The sequence below is a fragment of the Botrytis porri genome, assembly GCF_014898465.1.
Source record: "Botrytis porri strain MUCL 3234 chromosome Unknown BPOR_001, whole genome shotgun sequence".
Classification (NCBI taxonomy): Eukaryota; Fungi; Ascomycota; class Leotiomycetes; order Helotiales; family Sclerotiniaceae; genus Botrytis; species Botrytis porri.
Genome location: NW_024066075.1, coordinates 3,473,177 through 3,489,937, shown reverse-complemented (window position 1 = coordinate 3,489,937; position 16,761 = coordinate 3,473,177). Strand labels below are relative to the sequence as shown.

General features: G+C 40.4%; 4 protein-coding genes across 4 annotated transcripts; all 4 read right to left on the bottom strand.

Annotated features, from left to right (window-relative positions):
* Window positions 1–7,843: 7,843 nt before the first annotated feature.
* On the bottom strand, window positions 7,844–9,442 carry EAF01_000943 (uncharacterized protein; the record flags this gene model as incomplete). Its single annotated transcript, XM_038909193.1, has 1 exon — window positions 7,844–9,442. The coding sequence occupies one exon, from the start codon at window positions 9,440–9,442 to the stop codon at window positions 7,844–7,846; it is 1,599 nt and encodes a 532-aa protein (XP_038776099.1).
* A 468-nt stretch (window positions 9,443–9,910) lies between these two features.
* EAF01_000942 (uncharacterized protein) lies at window positions 9,911–10,771 on the bottom strand (the record flags this gene model as incomplete). Its single annotated transcript, XM_038909192.1, has 1 exon — window positions 9,911–10,771. The coding sequence occupies one exon, from the start codon at window positions 10,769–10,771 to the stop codon at window positions 9,911–9,913; it is 861 nt and encodes a 286-aa protein (XP_038776098.1).
* A 96-nt stretch (window positions 10,772–10,867) lies between these two features.
* EAF01_000941 (uncharacterized protein) lies at window positions 10,868–11,719 on the bottom strand (the record flags this gene model as incomplete). The annotated part of the gene is made up of 2 exons (XM_038909191.1): window positions 10,868–11,326; window positions 11,405–11,719. 2 exons carry the CDS (start codon window positions 11,717–11,719, stop codon window positions 10,868–10,870), a joined length of 774 nt encoding a protein of 257 aa, XP_038776097.1.
* A 2,484-nt stretch (window positions 11,720–14,203) lies between these two features.
* On the bottom strand, window positions 14,204–15,343 carry EAF01_000940 (uncharacterized protein; the record flags this gene model as incomplete). The annotated part of the gene is made up of 4 exons (XM_038909190.1): window positions 14,204–14,736; window positions 14,787–15,010; window positions 15,196–15,211; window positions 15,274–15,343. 4 exons carry the CDS (start codon window positions 15,341–15,343, stop codon window positions 14,204–14,206), a joined length of 843 nt encoding a protein of 280 aa, XP_038776096.1.
* Window positions 15,344–16,761: the final 1,418 nt, after the last annotated feature.

Genomic DNA, 16,761 nt, shown 5'->3' with positions numbered 1-16,761 from the left:
ATCTAGTAAGCCCTTTTCTTACAAATAGGTTGATAATCATTATGTATAATTAGAGTATAAATATAGATTATGAAATGTATAAGAAGATCTAAGTATTAGATCAAACTGATTGAGGGTTAAGTCGAAGCCTACTACTCTAATGAATAAGAATCTATAAAACATTAAAGGCAGCCTATCTAGATTTAAAATAGATTTAAAAATGACTGTCCTACATGAGATAATCCTACTCGAATGAAGAAAGATTCTTTATTTTTGACTTTAGATGATAAAGAGATGTTAACTATATCAATATCTGTTCACAATAAAGGAGCAGGCCAGTGGAATGCATGTATTATTGACTATGTAGATTAATTGTACTAAGGTAAAATCTAACTACGAAGTGGAAGTGATATATGCACAGTAGCTTAGAGCACGTGCCACAACTTCCAACACTCCCCCAGAGAGCTTACTCTCTCAGCTTCAGTAGTTAGTTTCTTTAAAATTCCTTTTATACGCCCAATAACTGATTGCTTCGAAATTCGTTATTCCTTGATCGTAGGGTTACTGTTTTAATATGGTAGACCATCAAAATCCGATCGTATGCGAACAGACCTTAAGCTTATCTGTTATTCCACGTGATTTTCTTGAAATCATTAATTTTTTTTTTTTTTTTTTTTTTTTTTTTTTTGATAAATTCGACGTAAGATGAATCCAATGAATCTGATGAAATAGGTGAAATGGGTGGATTCAGTGATTTTGGTCGATTTGGTCAATTTGGTCGATTTAGTCGATTTTGGAGCACATACCACAACTTCCAATACTCTCCCAAAGAGCTTACTCTCTTTGAAACCCCAGCATGTTCTTGAATCTCTCAAATATCACCCTTGCGCATGGTTTTGTTAATCCATCTGCAGCCATATCACTTGTATTGACATAGCTGGTATTGACTAGATGTTTTTCTGTGAGATCTCGAATGAAGTGGTGACATATGTCAATATGCTTTGATCGCTCGTGTAGATGTGGGTTCTTGGTTAACGCTAGCGCTCCTTGGTTGTCTCCGAGCATTTGAACTCCGCTGTTGCTCCCGATATACTGTGGTCGCTCTAAGTCCCTCAAGAGTTGGGCTACCCATTGCCCTTGTTTGGTGAACATCGCCATGGAAATGTACTCAGCTTCTGTACTAGATGTAGCTACAGATGTCTGCTTCTTGCTTGCCCATGAGATTGGTCCACCATAGAACATTACTACCCCACCAGAGATGCTTTTTCGATCGGTTCTATCGCTTGCCCAGTCTGCGTCGGTGTATACTTTGATGGTGCGTTGTAGGAGGTCATATTCTTTGCAAATATCTGATTGAACTCCCCCAGGCCCAAAACGTAGTTTCTGTTTAATAGTTGACCTCAAATATCTCATAAGGTTTTTGAGTGCAACGCTGTGATGTTTGGCAGGGTTAGACATAGCTTGTGCTAATCTCCCGAGACCGAATGCGATGTCCGGTCTAGTGTAAACCATAGGGTGGATCGTACTGCCGATTGCTTGCTGGTATTCGTTTACATCAGTGAGCTCGTCGTCTGGGAGCGTTGGTCGTAGTTGGTTGTAATCCGAGATTGGTATCTTCCTTGGAGTGTGTTGACCATGGGAGATCCCGAATCGGGTAAGCATTGCATCCAGATACTCTTCTTGATCCATAGTTAACACTCTCTCTGATCTGTTACGAATGATGCGCACTCCTAAGATCTTACTAATCTCCCCCAGGTCTTTGGTGTTGAATCGAGCAGAAAGGTTGTGATAAAACCATTGAATATCTCGTTTTTGTGCAGCAGCAGTAACAATATCATCTACATACACTAGGAGAATTAGCTGGCGCGGGTGATTGGTGTATAAACACGGATCCGCAAGGCTTTGTACGAAACCCATCTTGGTTAACTCTCCTTTCAGAAGAAGGCTCCAATCTCTACCAGCTTGCTTTAGCCCATAAAGACTCCGAAGTGCATGTAGAACGCGGCCGCGACGAACATGAACACCTTGAGGGGGTGCTAAATAGATTTCTTCTTTCAAGTGTGATTCGGTGAACGCATTTTTGATATCGAAATGGGAACACTCGAGGTCCTCTCTTGCAACAATTGCAAGGAAAAGGCGAAGAGTATCGAGTCGAACAGTGGGGGCGAAGGTTTCGTTGTAATCTTTACCTAAAACTTGGCTGAACCCTCTAGCCACTAATCTGGCCTTGAATCGCTCTACCTTATTATCCTTCGTCTTAACAACAAATACCCATTTCGTTGAAACTAGATTGCTCCCTTGTGGTAAAATGAACTCTTCCCAAGTGCCATTCTTGACCAATGAGTCTACTTCTTCTTGAATTGCAGCTTGCCAGTCTTTCGCGTGCTTTTTGTCTGCCATTGCTTCTTTATATGTATTCGGTATCTTGATCCCGAGTATTTCCGTTGCTGGTAGAGCGGTCTCAGCTTCTGCTGGTGCATCTGCTAAAATAGTCAAGATCTTCGAAGCAATTTCATTATTCGTCTCCTGTTCGAATTGATGAATATTTGGAATGGCAATCATGGCGTGCTCAATTGATTCTGATCCTGGCTTATTTAAGGAAGCAAGTAAGGCCCGAATGATTTTGGAGTCTCTCTGTTCTTCTATATCGTCGTCATCGCTTCTCTTTCTCTTCCTAAGATTGTATCTCAAAGGTGGTGTGGAAGTAGATGCAGATGTAGATGCAGTAGGTGGTAAAGTTTCATTAGGTAGTGCAATATCAGGTAATACACTCTCAGGTAATGTACTCGAATTCGATGGTGTATGATCAAGTGGTAAAGTTATATCAGGTAAAGTAACATCACTTTCTTTGTTGTTTTCCCCTGCCGGTCTTGTTAAATCATCAGCCACTTGTCGGATATTTCCATATTCATCTTCATCAAAGCGTGGTATTTCAGTCTTTGTTCGTTTTGGTATTGGCAAGCGCACCTCTATCGAGTCTGTGATTATTTCATTTGGTGATATTGGTGGATCGACTGGAATAGACGATGATTCAGGGACATTCTTAGGTCTGCCGCGAGGCCTGCGATCAGGTTCTATATTCTTGGTACCTTGTGATCCAGCTACACAGTTTCTGAGTTTGAGATCCAGATCCCCTCCTTTGTAGCTTTCGTCGATTGTAACACGATAAGAGCGGTAAGTATAACCTAGCTCTGGTGAATAAACCTTTATATGCTTGGTGGTGTCTTTTGAGTATCCCAGGAATATCCCAACCCTTGCTGTGTCGCGAAGTTTATCATGCCTTTGTCCTTTTGGGATGGTTTTGGGGTTGATATAGGCGTAACATCGACTCCCCCAGACCTTGCATGTATCGATATCTGGTAATGTGCCTGTAAATGCTTCGAGTGGGCTTCGATCGATTCCATTTGCATCTGGGCCAATACTAGTGCGGTTTCGAATGTATACGTCGTGCTCGACAGCTTCGTCCCAAAATTCTAATGGTAAATGAGCTTCTTTCAACATTGCTCTCATGTCGGTTTCTGCGGTGCGTATATTGCGTTCAGCTGGACCATTTTGGTGAGACGATACAACCACTGTAACCTCTGATCGCACACCAGTCTTCCATTCCCGGACGGCTTGAAGAAGCTCTGGTGCATTGTCGGTTCTGGCAGCAATTACAGCTACTCCTGTAGCAAGTTCAATTTCTTGCTTCCAGGCTTTCAGTAAGGGTATTGCATCGCTCTTCTGTTTCAATAGGATGACCCAATTTACCCTTGTGGCGCTATCGATAATAAGGAGAAAGTATCTGTGCCCTCGAATGGTCCTTGGGAAAGGGCCAGCAACATCGAAATGGATCAATTCTAGCCTTTTGGATTTTCGTGCACTTAGTTGACTTGGGATTCTGTTAGTCATCTTTGTGAGAGCGCACACTTCACAGACATCAAGAGTTGAAGGGACCTTGATCGGTCTCTGGAGTGTAGTGACTTTGTGCAGATTCCTGATTTTGTCAGGGCCGAGATGATTGAAGCGTCTATGCCAGATAAGGTATCTTTCCTTCTCCGTCATGGTTAATTCTTCGACTTCCCCTTTTGTACCATCAATGATCTCTGCAGAGAGCGCAAAGAATGCAGAATCTTCGTATCCTGGTTTCACATGCGAGATGATATACATCCCATCTTTCATTGTTGCTTTGATGATCTTATTATTCTTATCGTTTTCTGGTGTGAAATACATCTTCTTGAGACTGAATGTACCCTTGAGTCCTGCCTCACAAATTCTCTTGGCTGAGAGCAGGTTGACCCCCAATCCAGGTACATATAGCACACCAGCTAATGATGTCCTTGTTCCATCCTTGCACACCATGTCCACTGTTCCTCGCTCATCCGAGTACATAGCTCCCCCACCAACCGTTATCCTTCGTCGCGGAGTACGAATTAGACTTCTGAATAGAGAACGTTGGTCAGACATGTGTGAAGTGGCGCCGGTATCAGCGTACCATTGCGATGGGGATGCCTTACTAATACTTTCTTTGGTGAGATGACAATGCTCAGAATCAGACTCACTATCGACGACACTTTCAGTAGCATCGGAGCTTGATTCGGCGATATGAGCCTTGTGCTCCCTGCGTTTTTTGTCTTTTCGCACTGGAGAGGTGGATTGTCTTCTCTTCTGTTTGTGCTTTGAATCGGATTTCAAGAGACGCTTGGCGCGACGGAGCTGGAAGCATTTTAGGACTGAGTGGCCAGGTTTGTCGCAGAGTTCGCAAGTGATGATGGATGTGTCGGTCTCCGAGCTTGTGCTAGCCTTACGCTGGCGATGAGGTGGGACATATTTCTTTCCTTTTGCAAGGTGTGCCGAGTCTCCAGAGGTCTGGATCTCTGCCTCTTTGACCTGTAGATGCTTGATCTTATCGTCAATGCTTAGAGTAGAACTGACGACACGGATCATATCAATGATGACTTTGTACTCATCAGGGAGAGACAAGGTCAGGCTTTGAAAGAGTGATTTATCTGTACACAAAGCACCGGCTGAAGCATCCGCAGATAAGAGCTTTCGTCGAAGATCCTTGAGCTTATCCCATGCACCTATAATAGTCATATCAGGGGTATCGTCGAAAGAGAAGGTCTTGATCTTGAGGAGGTACTCGTCTGCTGCGATATCATCGATTCTGGAGTATTTGACGGCTAGATAATCCCAAAGTTTCTTTGCTGTATCATATTCGTCCACTAAAGCCTCATCATCGTCAGATAATGAGCGACAGATATAAGATAATGCACTAGCGTCGTCCTTAAGAAAGGTGGCCTTTTTGTCGATATTGAGTCGAATCTTTGTAGTGGTACTGCCGCTGCCGCTGGAGACTTGAAGTTCTTCGAAATCCTGGATTAAGTTGTCGGCTGCTGCAATCCGTGCATATTCATGCAATGTCTTTTCGCATGTATAGAACCAACCTTTTCCTCGAAGTTGAATTCTTATTTGACGAGTCCAGCGTTCGTGATTCTCTTGAGTGAGAGGAGGGATGCGCTTGGAGTAATCCTTGGATCCAGTGTCTTCGTTCATTTTGAAGGTTCTGCAAGTAGAAAGCTTGCGTCGATGACCTAGGCGTGATTGATGGTGGAATGAAAGAGTGGAAGAGGAACTGTTTAAGACTGCGCTGTCCCGATTGGGATGTACTAGTGTTTGAAGGGAGAAATTCTCTTCAAGGCGGGGTAATTAAGAATAGTGAATTTTGATTTGTAGATAATGATTTTTGAAGTGATATCGAACACTATGTAGCAGGTGATGCTCTTCAGCGTTAAGCTGGAATGAATGGTCTTTTCAGTAATAACTCGTAGTTTTCTTACTTGAGGAAAAGGCGCGATGTAAGTGGTTACTTCGCTGTCGCTGCTCAGCAATCTGTTTGCTGTGCGCACCTCGTATGTTGACGTCGCGTTGCGTAGGAGCTTCTCGTCGTCAACCTCTCCTTTGGCAACGTAAGCTATTCAAAGAGCTTTCGGCCTTAGTCTTACTGCAGAGCTACCGGGCTCATAACCTGTTCACAATAAAGGAGCAGGCCAGTGGAATGCATGTATTATTGACTATGTAGATTAATTGTACTAAGGTAAAATCTAACTACGAAGTGGAAGTGATATATGCACAGTAGCTTAGAGCACGTGCCACAACTTCCAACAATATCTACTATTAAAATCTGAAGAGAAAAAAAACGATCCTCAAATAATCGAATTATTTTGATAATAATAGTAAACAATATAACTCTAATTATATAATCAGAAAGAATATCTTTTATATATGAAAAATCCTTTACTATAGAAATGAATATATGTATATATAAGATACTACGATTAAATTAAAGAATCAACAAGATAGTAATATTACTCAAGTAGAAATCTTAACTAGTATATTTTATATATAATCGATAGTAATAAATATAAAATCAATATTAGTAATAGTATTAGTATTAGTATAAATTTATAAATAAAGAAAATTTATTCGTTTTGTTAACTATAAATAATATTTCTTTTTCGCCTTACGATATGTTTTCATTCTTTTTTTTATCTTAATTTATTTCTTCATTATAATATGAATCAATTAAATCAATTCTGATTTAAACATATCCCGCTAGATATTATTAATTGAATTACTTCTTTTCAAAACTATTTAAGAATAGATTCTTATATATATTTCCTATTTACCTCTAGGATTACGAACGCCTTTATTATATATACTTAAATCCGTTACTTAGTCGTTTTATATTAAAATTCAACTATTTCACTTATTAATTTACATATAATTAAATAAGAATGAATAAATAAAAAGCTCATCGTATTAAAAAATTCATAATAAGAATATATAAATCTAAGTTATCAGTTTTTCAAAAATTTATCGATAGAATAATATAAGGTTGAAAAGGAAAAAATTATTTTTATTGATTTGACATTAAAATTTAATCAAAATATAAGTTGGTTGATTTCTAAGCCGATTTATTATCTCAATTTATAAAATTAATATAGAAAAAAGAACTTTTTCTTTTCAAAATTTAAGTTCTAATTAAGTATTTCTTTTAATTTAAAAATATTACAAAGGACAGCTATACTGCTTGATTACTTTGATTACTTTGAATAGGAATAATAAGAATAAGTAGTAATATACTAGATTGACTTTAGGTATAATCATAAAGATCATAGCTAACTTATATACCTGGAATAAGCGACGGAGTCGTCTATTTAGATAATATTGATTTACTAATATAAAGGAATAAAATAAAACTTTCAATTATTAATGATGACATAGTGTATACAGCACGGAGATTTCCGTGACAATAAAGAAACTTTATGGTCTCTTAAGATATAATAATATATTGAAATAGTTGACTTTTGATGTAAAAAGGCTGTTTGGCGGATATATATAAGTGGCCTAGTACTATAGGAGAGAAGCTGATTAGTTCCTAATCTCATTGATAATGAAGCAGTATTGCTTATCACAGCTCATGAATACTATATGCTCTGAAGTCGATTAAATACATGAGAGAGATAAATGTCAAGATCTAGTATTACAGGTTTTCGCGGTCCGGAATCATTGTAAGATCTTATATCATGCGCGTGGGCTTTTCTCTCAAGCCAGGTTTTGGAGCCGATATGAAGCTACGAGTGCTGAGATCTGTTAGGGGTGTAAATTGGAGTTGAGGATGTTTCCTATTACTTTACAAACTCTAGCTGTCATTAGTTTCAATAATCACCTTGAGATCTAAAGAGTAATAAGGTCATAAACCGGAAGTGGTATAGATATATATCTCTTATTAAGTCAACTACCCCACTTTCCGACCACCCCCTGTTTCCGACCACCTAAAAAATTCATATTATCTACACTTAAAACTTTAATAACTCAATAACTATTGAACTTCAATGAAATCGCCTGTAGAATCACTTTCTATAGCACTAGAGCTATCATCTACCTCATCTTCACGATCTCCAGCTTCAATTTGTGTACGCCTTATAGCTCTAATCCCTGCGAACTTCGAATTTGGAGATACCACAACCTTTCGCCTTTTTCTAGGTAATGCTTCATCTAATTGATATTCTAGCTTTCTAATCTTATTCTCTGCCTCTAAGAGTTCATAATCCTTAGCATCGAATCCTTTTATAATCTTGCGAAATAGTAATCTTCGTGTTGGCAAATCGATCTCCTTCTCTTGAATCATTATATCTCTATATTTTCTGATATCGGCTCCTTTTTGAGGGGTTTTCCATTGAATAAACGATGAATATATATTCCATTGAAGAATAGGATCATCATCAGATTCAGGATTAAGTGATAAAACCTCTCTATTGCTATTTTCAAGCAAAAGTCGACTCATAAGAGGTTTAGCCATATTTTTGGGCCAAAGACCACTAGCTTGCCACCCAGACTTGATATTTTGAATAGTTAAACCTTCTATTCTAGCCTTCTGATAGCAAGAAAGGAAATTGCGCTTTCCAATTGGTGAGGAATCGGATAATAGACTTAATTTATTAAGTTCGATTCGATATGCACTTTTTAGGGGTGAGAACACAGATAAATCGAGTGGTTGTAGTACGTGTGACGTATGTGGTGGGAGAAATAAGAGATATATGTTGTTATTAAAGCATTCTAACATAAATGCTGTAGCTTCATGGCTTCCGTGTCCGTCCAAAATGAGGAGTCTTGAATTTTCCGGCTGAATAGGGGTAGTTTGAGGGATATAGATCTTTTTCAGCCATTCTAAAGCTGTAGCATCTGTAGTCCATCCATTTTCTGTAGCGGTAAAGTTCCAACCCTTGAATAGAGTCAAATCTGTTGGAAACCATTGTTGCTGAACTGATTTTCCCTTATATATTACAAGGGGAGTAATGCTTTTTCCATTGGCTGAAATGCATTCTATAAAAGAGGTCCAAATTCGAGATCCAGGTTGCTTTTTTTGAATAAATCTTCGATCAGTGCTTCCTACTACTAGTCCATTAAGACCCTGACCCTCCATTATACCTGCTTCATCCATATTCCATCTGTTGGCCGGCTTAATAGCCTTGATTTCAGGGATTGCGAGGTTCCGGAACCACTTCTTAATAATATCAGATGTAGCACCTGAAACTCGTGCAGAATCGATTTGATGTTGCTTCTTAGTTCCAATATTAGGATGCCTTCGAAAAAAGCTATGTATCCATTTCTTTCCAAGTGAGGGATCCTCCCCTCGTACAATAAGGAGGTGCTCTGCCATCTCTCTGATTTGACGATGTGTAGGGCTAGTACCAAGAGCTTCCTGTACTAATATCCATTCTGCTAGTCGATTCTCCTGAATTGGAGATAACTTTTGAAGTATTTGGGCGCCTTTTTGATGCGAAACTCCACCATATATTCGATCGTGAAGTGTGGTACGTGGAACACCATAATCCAAGCTAGCTCTTCGTATGCTTGCTCCATTTGTAATCGCTCTAAGAGCCTCTGCGATATCTTCTTCGGTATATCTATTCTTCATATCACAATTATAATAATATCAAAATTTCAAATCAATTGATTAAAGCATTGTTGAGTTATTCAAAGTATAAATTTTATAATTACTCAAAGCGGTGTGGTTTTTGAGGTGGTCGAAAAGAGGGGGTGGTCGGAAAGTGGGGTAGTTGACTTAGTATCATGAAATAATCATTCCATTTTATTAATGAACTACTTTTTTTAACATCAATCATTATATCAAACATAATAAAGAATCTTCTCTTATAGATCATATTATTATACGAACGATTGACCCTGTTAGATTAAATGGAATCTATCTTTAATCATGACTTGATAAGAATATCAAGTCCTCATTCTCATTTCTTGCCATATTTCGATACGACATTCAATTCGAATATTGTTTATAATATCTTATATAAGCCTTTAGATGTATAAAGCCACACCACTCTACACTTTATTCGCCTCAGAAAATGTGCTTATATGTAGACTAAATCTAAATTAAGCATATAGTTTTCCATTCGGCGTCTTGAAGAAACAGATACTCATTTGATGCCTCATTCCTTGGATTAGTATACTTATAGTCGTCATCTGAAATTCGATTATCATTTTCATCCAATGAAACGCCCCGACACCCGCTTGATCCGCTAGCCTCGATATCTCCCATGTCAACATCATATCGCAGAGTAAGGATTCCAGCACGCTCGTACTTCCCATCCGCTACAGGGTGGAGAACAATGATGTTATAGATATCTGGTCCTTTGTAGAACTGACCACCGCTTGGTAGTACCAGGCCCAATTTGTGCAATTCGGAATTATACTCTCTATCGAAGAACACTGGGATACCAAGAAATATGCCCTGCCTTAGCAGAAATGTTGGAATAATTTTGGGCGGCAGCGGCCCAACGACTTCCTCTTCGAGATACGAATAGGACCGTCCACTACGAATCTTACGAAATCGTAGCGGCATAATGAATGAGGTGATATGTAATTCCTTGGGATGAATTTCGCGATGTAGATTCAACTGACGTTCCCAACAGAAACCATCCAAATCAATAGTCCTGTCTTCAAGGGGAATCTGTATTTGGAGAATGCGCTCTACTGCGGAAGTCACTCCTTCATTTTCATCTGTTGAATGATCCAGCGGCTTGTTAGCTGTCGGGTCTATTGTAAGGGTCTGGATTTGCATTCCATAATTTCCAAATCTTACCGGACCACCCCAACCTGACCAAGACCAGCTGGGCAGACTATTCCTTCGATGAGCAATAGCTTTATGATCCCATAGGAGATCGAAGAATACCTGCTCATCTTTGGGATGCCCAAGCAGCTTCATTGGAACTCCCCAAAGGTGGGACATTGGTCCTTTGCCGCCTACTGCAACTGACTCGTAATATCTCAGGATGCCAGCAAACGCATTCAGGCTATCACAATCGTAGGATAGATTTCGCTTGCTCTATCCCTTTATATGTGACTCAAGATCGTAAGAGTGAAGCGGATGAGCCTTAATGTGACTCCGAGGCTTGATTGATTCGAATTCATGCTCCATATCCTCGATCTCGTAAATATCGCGACCCAATACAGTCTCCTTTACTCGTTCCTCGTTGCAGAGAAACATTACTTCGCTATCGGTGAATACGAGTCGTCTTTTAGAGAAGTACCATTCTTGGTAAGTCCACCCACGAGTGACCCAGTTGCTGAGCCTGATGTCAGCTACAACATTAGGGACTTCAATCAGGTGGGTCTCGCCAATAACTGCGTGGGCTTGATAGCGTGGGACACTAATTCCTGGTAACCCATCACTAGCACTGCTACCGGAGGCTGCGACTATAGTGACGCGGGCGTTGCTATAGACAAGATCCATCTGGTTGATCATAGACTGCATCTGAGGGGAGCTCGGGTTTTGGTCGATGCACTATAATCAAAGCTCCTATTAGTTCTGTTGTTCACCGTCATGCACGAGGTATATCTTTCCATAACTGTAGTGACTCACATATCGATCAACCCATAGATAATGATAGCCTAAAGCCTCAGTGACGGCGAAGGCATCTTGTACAACTGATGGGAACTCGCCTTGGGTACTCTTGCAAGTAGAATTGTCACCCCAAACATAAGATAGAGCAATGTATTCACAACTTGGTGGAGCCTGGCAAATTCTTTTCGTGGTGACCTCAATGACACGCAGCTTTGCAACTTCTACTTTCGTGGACCGGCACTCTTCATGATCCTCAAGGCATTCGTTCAACAATCGTCTAAGAAAATCGAAGTTGACCCTTAAAGGTTCGGACGGGTATTGTGTTGCGTCCATTCGGGCAAACCATCGAAATTTCTGCCCCCTCAAACTTTGCCCAGTCTGTAATATTTGACCAATCTATTCCCCAACATGATTCGCAAAGGGATCCAAGGCTTGTGTCATGATCGTTACCATTATAGCTGATACTAGGAGAAAGCTCAGCAATAGCTCTCGGCACCGGAGATGATTGATCGATCGGCATATCGTGAAACCGATAAACTAAGAAAATTCAATTGTTATATCCTAATCAACATATCTAAATGTTCGGAAAATGATAGAAGAGTTGATGAAGCATTAGGGCTAAAACAAATTGCGGAAAGAGGTTGACTTCTTAAGGTCGAGTGGCTTCTCGATCTGTCAGACCCTGCACTGTGTAACTACCGTCACATGATTTTGCAGTGATTTTGATCAGTATACTCAGATCCATACCTAGAATGTGAAGATAGCTCAGTTCTATGTTTAAGTAGCGCAGCTTGAGCTATCAAGTCTGTAAGGTTTGATAACCATGTTACGGAGCCTCGACCGCTGACGAAGTCGCCCAGCCTAGAAACCCATACCTACCCAAGTACTCCATCGATCTTGTGAGCCGAGAAGGCGGGTAGGATTAAAAAATATAACTTTCAAAACGTGACTTTTCTGTGCCAGTTCCATCCCATCTCGTCCCACACCCTACCATCAAAATCCCAACCTATCTCACCCTTCATTATTCCAGCGGACCTGGCAGACCCAACAGACAAACCGTCCACACCATTCACAGTCATAGTTCCTCCTCCTGTTCCTCCTGCTACCCAGATCCAAACCCAACTCCAACTCCAGACCCTAATCACCTCAGACAAAATACAAGAATTCAGAGATTTAAGAAGTTTATATATATACATACACCTACTCAGGACTCAGGTATATAGGTCCACTGAACTTCCACCCAATCTATAATTAGCTATATAAACACATGTCTAAAGTTTCCAGATACCTAGTACTTCTCATAAGCTCCTCTCATATACTCCTCTCATGTCCTCTCAATCCAACCCAATCAAAAATTACCTTACCACCATCGCGACCCTTTCCCTCTTCTCTCAAATCACACACCACCCTCGTAGCTCTCCCACCACACTCTTTTGGATTACTACATCAAAATCCATCAACCACCCACAAAGGAACTTCTCCTCCTCCTCCTCCTCTCCTCAATCAACAGCTCATCACCATCCCTCTCTCCCTCTCTCCCATATACATGCATATATTCATCAATCATCAATCATCAACCATCAACCATCAATCATTAATCACCCAATCACCAACCCCTATGTACCAGACAAATTTCCCTCCTATTCCATCCCATCCCTCATCCCTCATCACCACCCCCCAACCTCCTAACCATCTTCACCCCTCTAACCCACAATACCCCTCCAACCTCCTTGCCCACCCAGAAACCATCCACACCAACATCAAACACACTCAACCCATCCTAACCTCCTCATCCTACCCATTATTCCTACTTATCCTTCCCACCCATCCTACCTACTCATCCTACCTACTCAACCCATCCATCCCATCTCTCCCTTCCCCATCCTACCTACTCATCCTACCTACTCAACCCATCCATCCCATCTCTCCCTTCCCCATCCTACCTACTCATCCTACCTACTCATCCTACCTACTCATCCTACCTACTCATCCAACCCACCAAGCCCATTCACACAAAGCACTTTGAACACCTACCTACCAACCTACTCAACCAACCCATCCAAATAAACTCAAAAAACAAAACCTCATAAAAACAAAACTCCCACAAGATTGTTCCAAATCAATAAACAAATACCATGAAAATCTATCTTACTCCCTCTCTCTTTCGGAAATGCTACATCCGGAATACATTAGAACCATAAATTTTCATCCAGAGTCCAGTTCCCCGGTTGTGTATATCTCCCTTCGACTTGATATATTGATTGTTGATATCACTTAAAGAGCTGATATCAACACCTACCTATTTACTAATCTCTCGGTTACTAACTTCTTCACTATACACAATCACCTTACAATCCACAACCTATTCCTCTTCACCTCATATCATAAATCACGCATAGATGAAACACGAAATGAAATTCATGAAATCTTTATTAGTAGACTTTGTATACACGCCACATAAAACAAGTGCACAAAAATAACTCCCTCGCTGCAGTAAAAACAAAAAGAGAAGCAGCCCGGATACCAAGAACGCATACATCGTCCATCCTTACTGCCCACACCTCAATTTTTCAAGCTTTTCCTACTATCCGGAATAAACGACCCTAGACAACTAATCATGATGTATAAACCACCCGGATGTATGATGTCCCCTGACACATTTGATTCATCATTGAATTGCTGACAATACTCACTTTTGAACATTCATGTCTGTAATATCCTTCCAAGTCGAAAGACGATTCTTTTCGTGCTTCACCTACACTTCCAGAGATCTCTTGACTGGTAAATCAATCTCGTGTTGGGATCAACAATTCTCGTTTATGATGTCTTCTTTTGAGCTTGAGCACCGGCAACATACTTTCCAACGTCGGTAGCATCGTGGAATGTTCTAGCACCACCTTTGACAGCTTCCCAAACTTGTCTTGCTGCTGGAGGAGTAGATTGTGCACCAACAAGGCTATCGATTCTTGCCTCGACTTGTCTGAATTGACCTTGGACAAATGCACTTTGAGCGAATCTTGAGCGAAGGAATGCAGTGTAGATAACAATCAAAATCCAGGAACCAGATTGGAATGCAATGGCGGAGAGGAAGATACGAGCCCAGAGAATGATTTCAAGAAGAGCAACAAGTCCCATGGATGTGTCATAGTATTCCTTGACGAACTTTCCAATGGTATCGGCCATAGCGTTTGGCTTTGGAGCAGCCTTGGGGTCGGTACCTGCTGGAGCTGGTTGAAGAGTTGGGATGAGGTTGGTACGGGTGTAAGTTGCGACGTGGAAGACAGAGTAAACACCGAATGGGAGCATGGCAAGAGGGTATTGTTTGGAGAAGAGCCATACGAGTGCCATAGCTATCATGTCTTAGATTTTAATCATCAAGATGAGGAGAAAAAGCACGTACCCAAGTATTGAACATTCTCATCAGCGATGAGGGAGATCAAACCAGCTTGATTTGCTTTTCCAGCTCTGGCGCGAGCACGGAATGCCTTGTAAACCACGATCCCGTAGGTAACAGCGGCGGAGATAAAGGCGGTACGATAAGAAAAGGTAGCCCATCTCGAATAGTAGTTGAAAGTTATGTATGAGAGGCCATATCTGATGATGCAGAAAAGGAGGGAGAGATGTCTATTATTGAGAGTTAGTAAGTACTATGGAAATCGTATGCCATCATGTTGCGCAGATAGAATCCTGAGCTTTTGTTTCTGAAGCTGTGTGGAAAACTGTGAGAAAAGACCACATATCATCCAAGCTCCAACGAGCTGACAGCTCTCTTTGACGCGGGGGAAGAAACAATAGGAAATTCGACATACCCTACGAACCAAGCAACTGTAACAATGTCATAGTCAGTATAGATCTTTATGCATCTTTTGAGACAAGCTTCCACTTACACTGTAATGTTTGCGCGACTTGTATGAGCCTTTGCTGAAGTGGAAGAGCGGCAGAAGGTGGGGGAGCCATTTTGAAGTTGTTGATGGAAGTTTTCTCCTTGTTGAAGGAATCAAGTGTATTATTACACCTTTATTACTTTGATTGAAGTTGTTGTGTGGTATATGGATTGATGTGTGTAATTGTGATGTAGAATTGTTGATGGTTGTGAGGAAAGATTGGTAGTTTTTAATGTAGTTTTAGTAAGATGTAGTTTGTAGTTGTAGTTGTAGTTGTAGTTGTAGTTGTGTCAACAGGTTTCTTGGTTGATGGGAAGAAGCTACTGGAACATGGCTGAACTAGTTAAAAATCCCTGTACTGCGTCACTTTTATTTGTTCGTTCATTCATTCATTCATTCATCAGTCACTCAATAATCACTCACTTGTGAGTAGTTTGACGTGATTGGTTTGATAGATGAGCTTGGATTCTTTACTTCTTTCTGTATTCAGTCAAGTCGAGATGAAGTAAGTTTTTTCCTTCTTTGTAAAGGGATAAGGAATCCAATGAAACTGGTAGAAATATACAAGTATTTGGGAGTAAAAGGGTAATCGTGAATATAGAATTTAGGTAATTATGATTTACAAATATTTACAATAAGTTAACAGTAACATTTCCATACCTAGGTACTAGTTTACGTTCACTCATAAAGAAACAACTACACTACCTAGGTACTCAATTCTCTGTTCTGCATAGATTGGTAATTCTCAGAAATCCAGTTACTTTCCTTGATTCCAACTTTCCATCACACATACAATAGATATCATACCTACATACATACTACATACCAACATACCAACATACCATACCTACCTACCGACCTACATATACTCACCCGCCATCTAGACTCCATTCCAAACCTACGACCTACCTACCTGCCCACCCAAGAAATCTTCACAGTGTGGCTTGGTCAACCAGTTGAAACTTGTGTTGCGCAAGAAATCGTCATAATCAATTCATTCATACATAACCCACTCCACCCTGTCTGTCTGTTCAAGTTCAACCCTTGCCTTGAGCCCCGATTGATTTTGGCTCCAAAATTGATCTTCACATGCTATTAATAATACCTACATGACATATCTCACCCGCAACTTTTACCTCCTCTTCCCTTCACTTACAGAGTAGAACACAGCTCGCGTGCTACCTACTAATAAATGCTCATAACGAATCAACGTAAAGTTACTATTCGATCCAATCATCTTTGTGTATTCGATTTTTCATGATAAGAATTAATATAATAAATACTCGAGCATTCGAGTATAACGATTCTACATGGAAATCATGAAAAAAAAAAATCACATTCATCAGACACTTATTGAAGTTATAATAAAATTCTACATTCGTTGAATCCCTATCGCCCGTTTAGATATACATCTACCGACTATTGATAATAAGTTGGTATCTTCCCTGCGCTCCCGAAAACTCCCAAAACCTCCCATGAAGCATCCCTAAA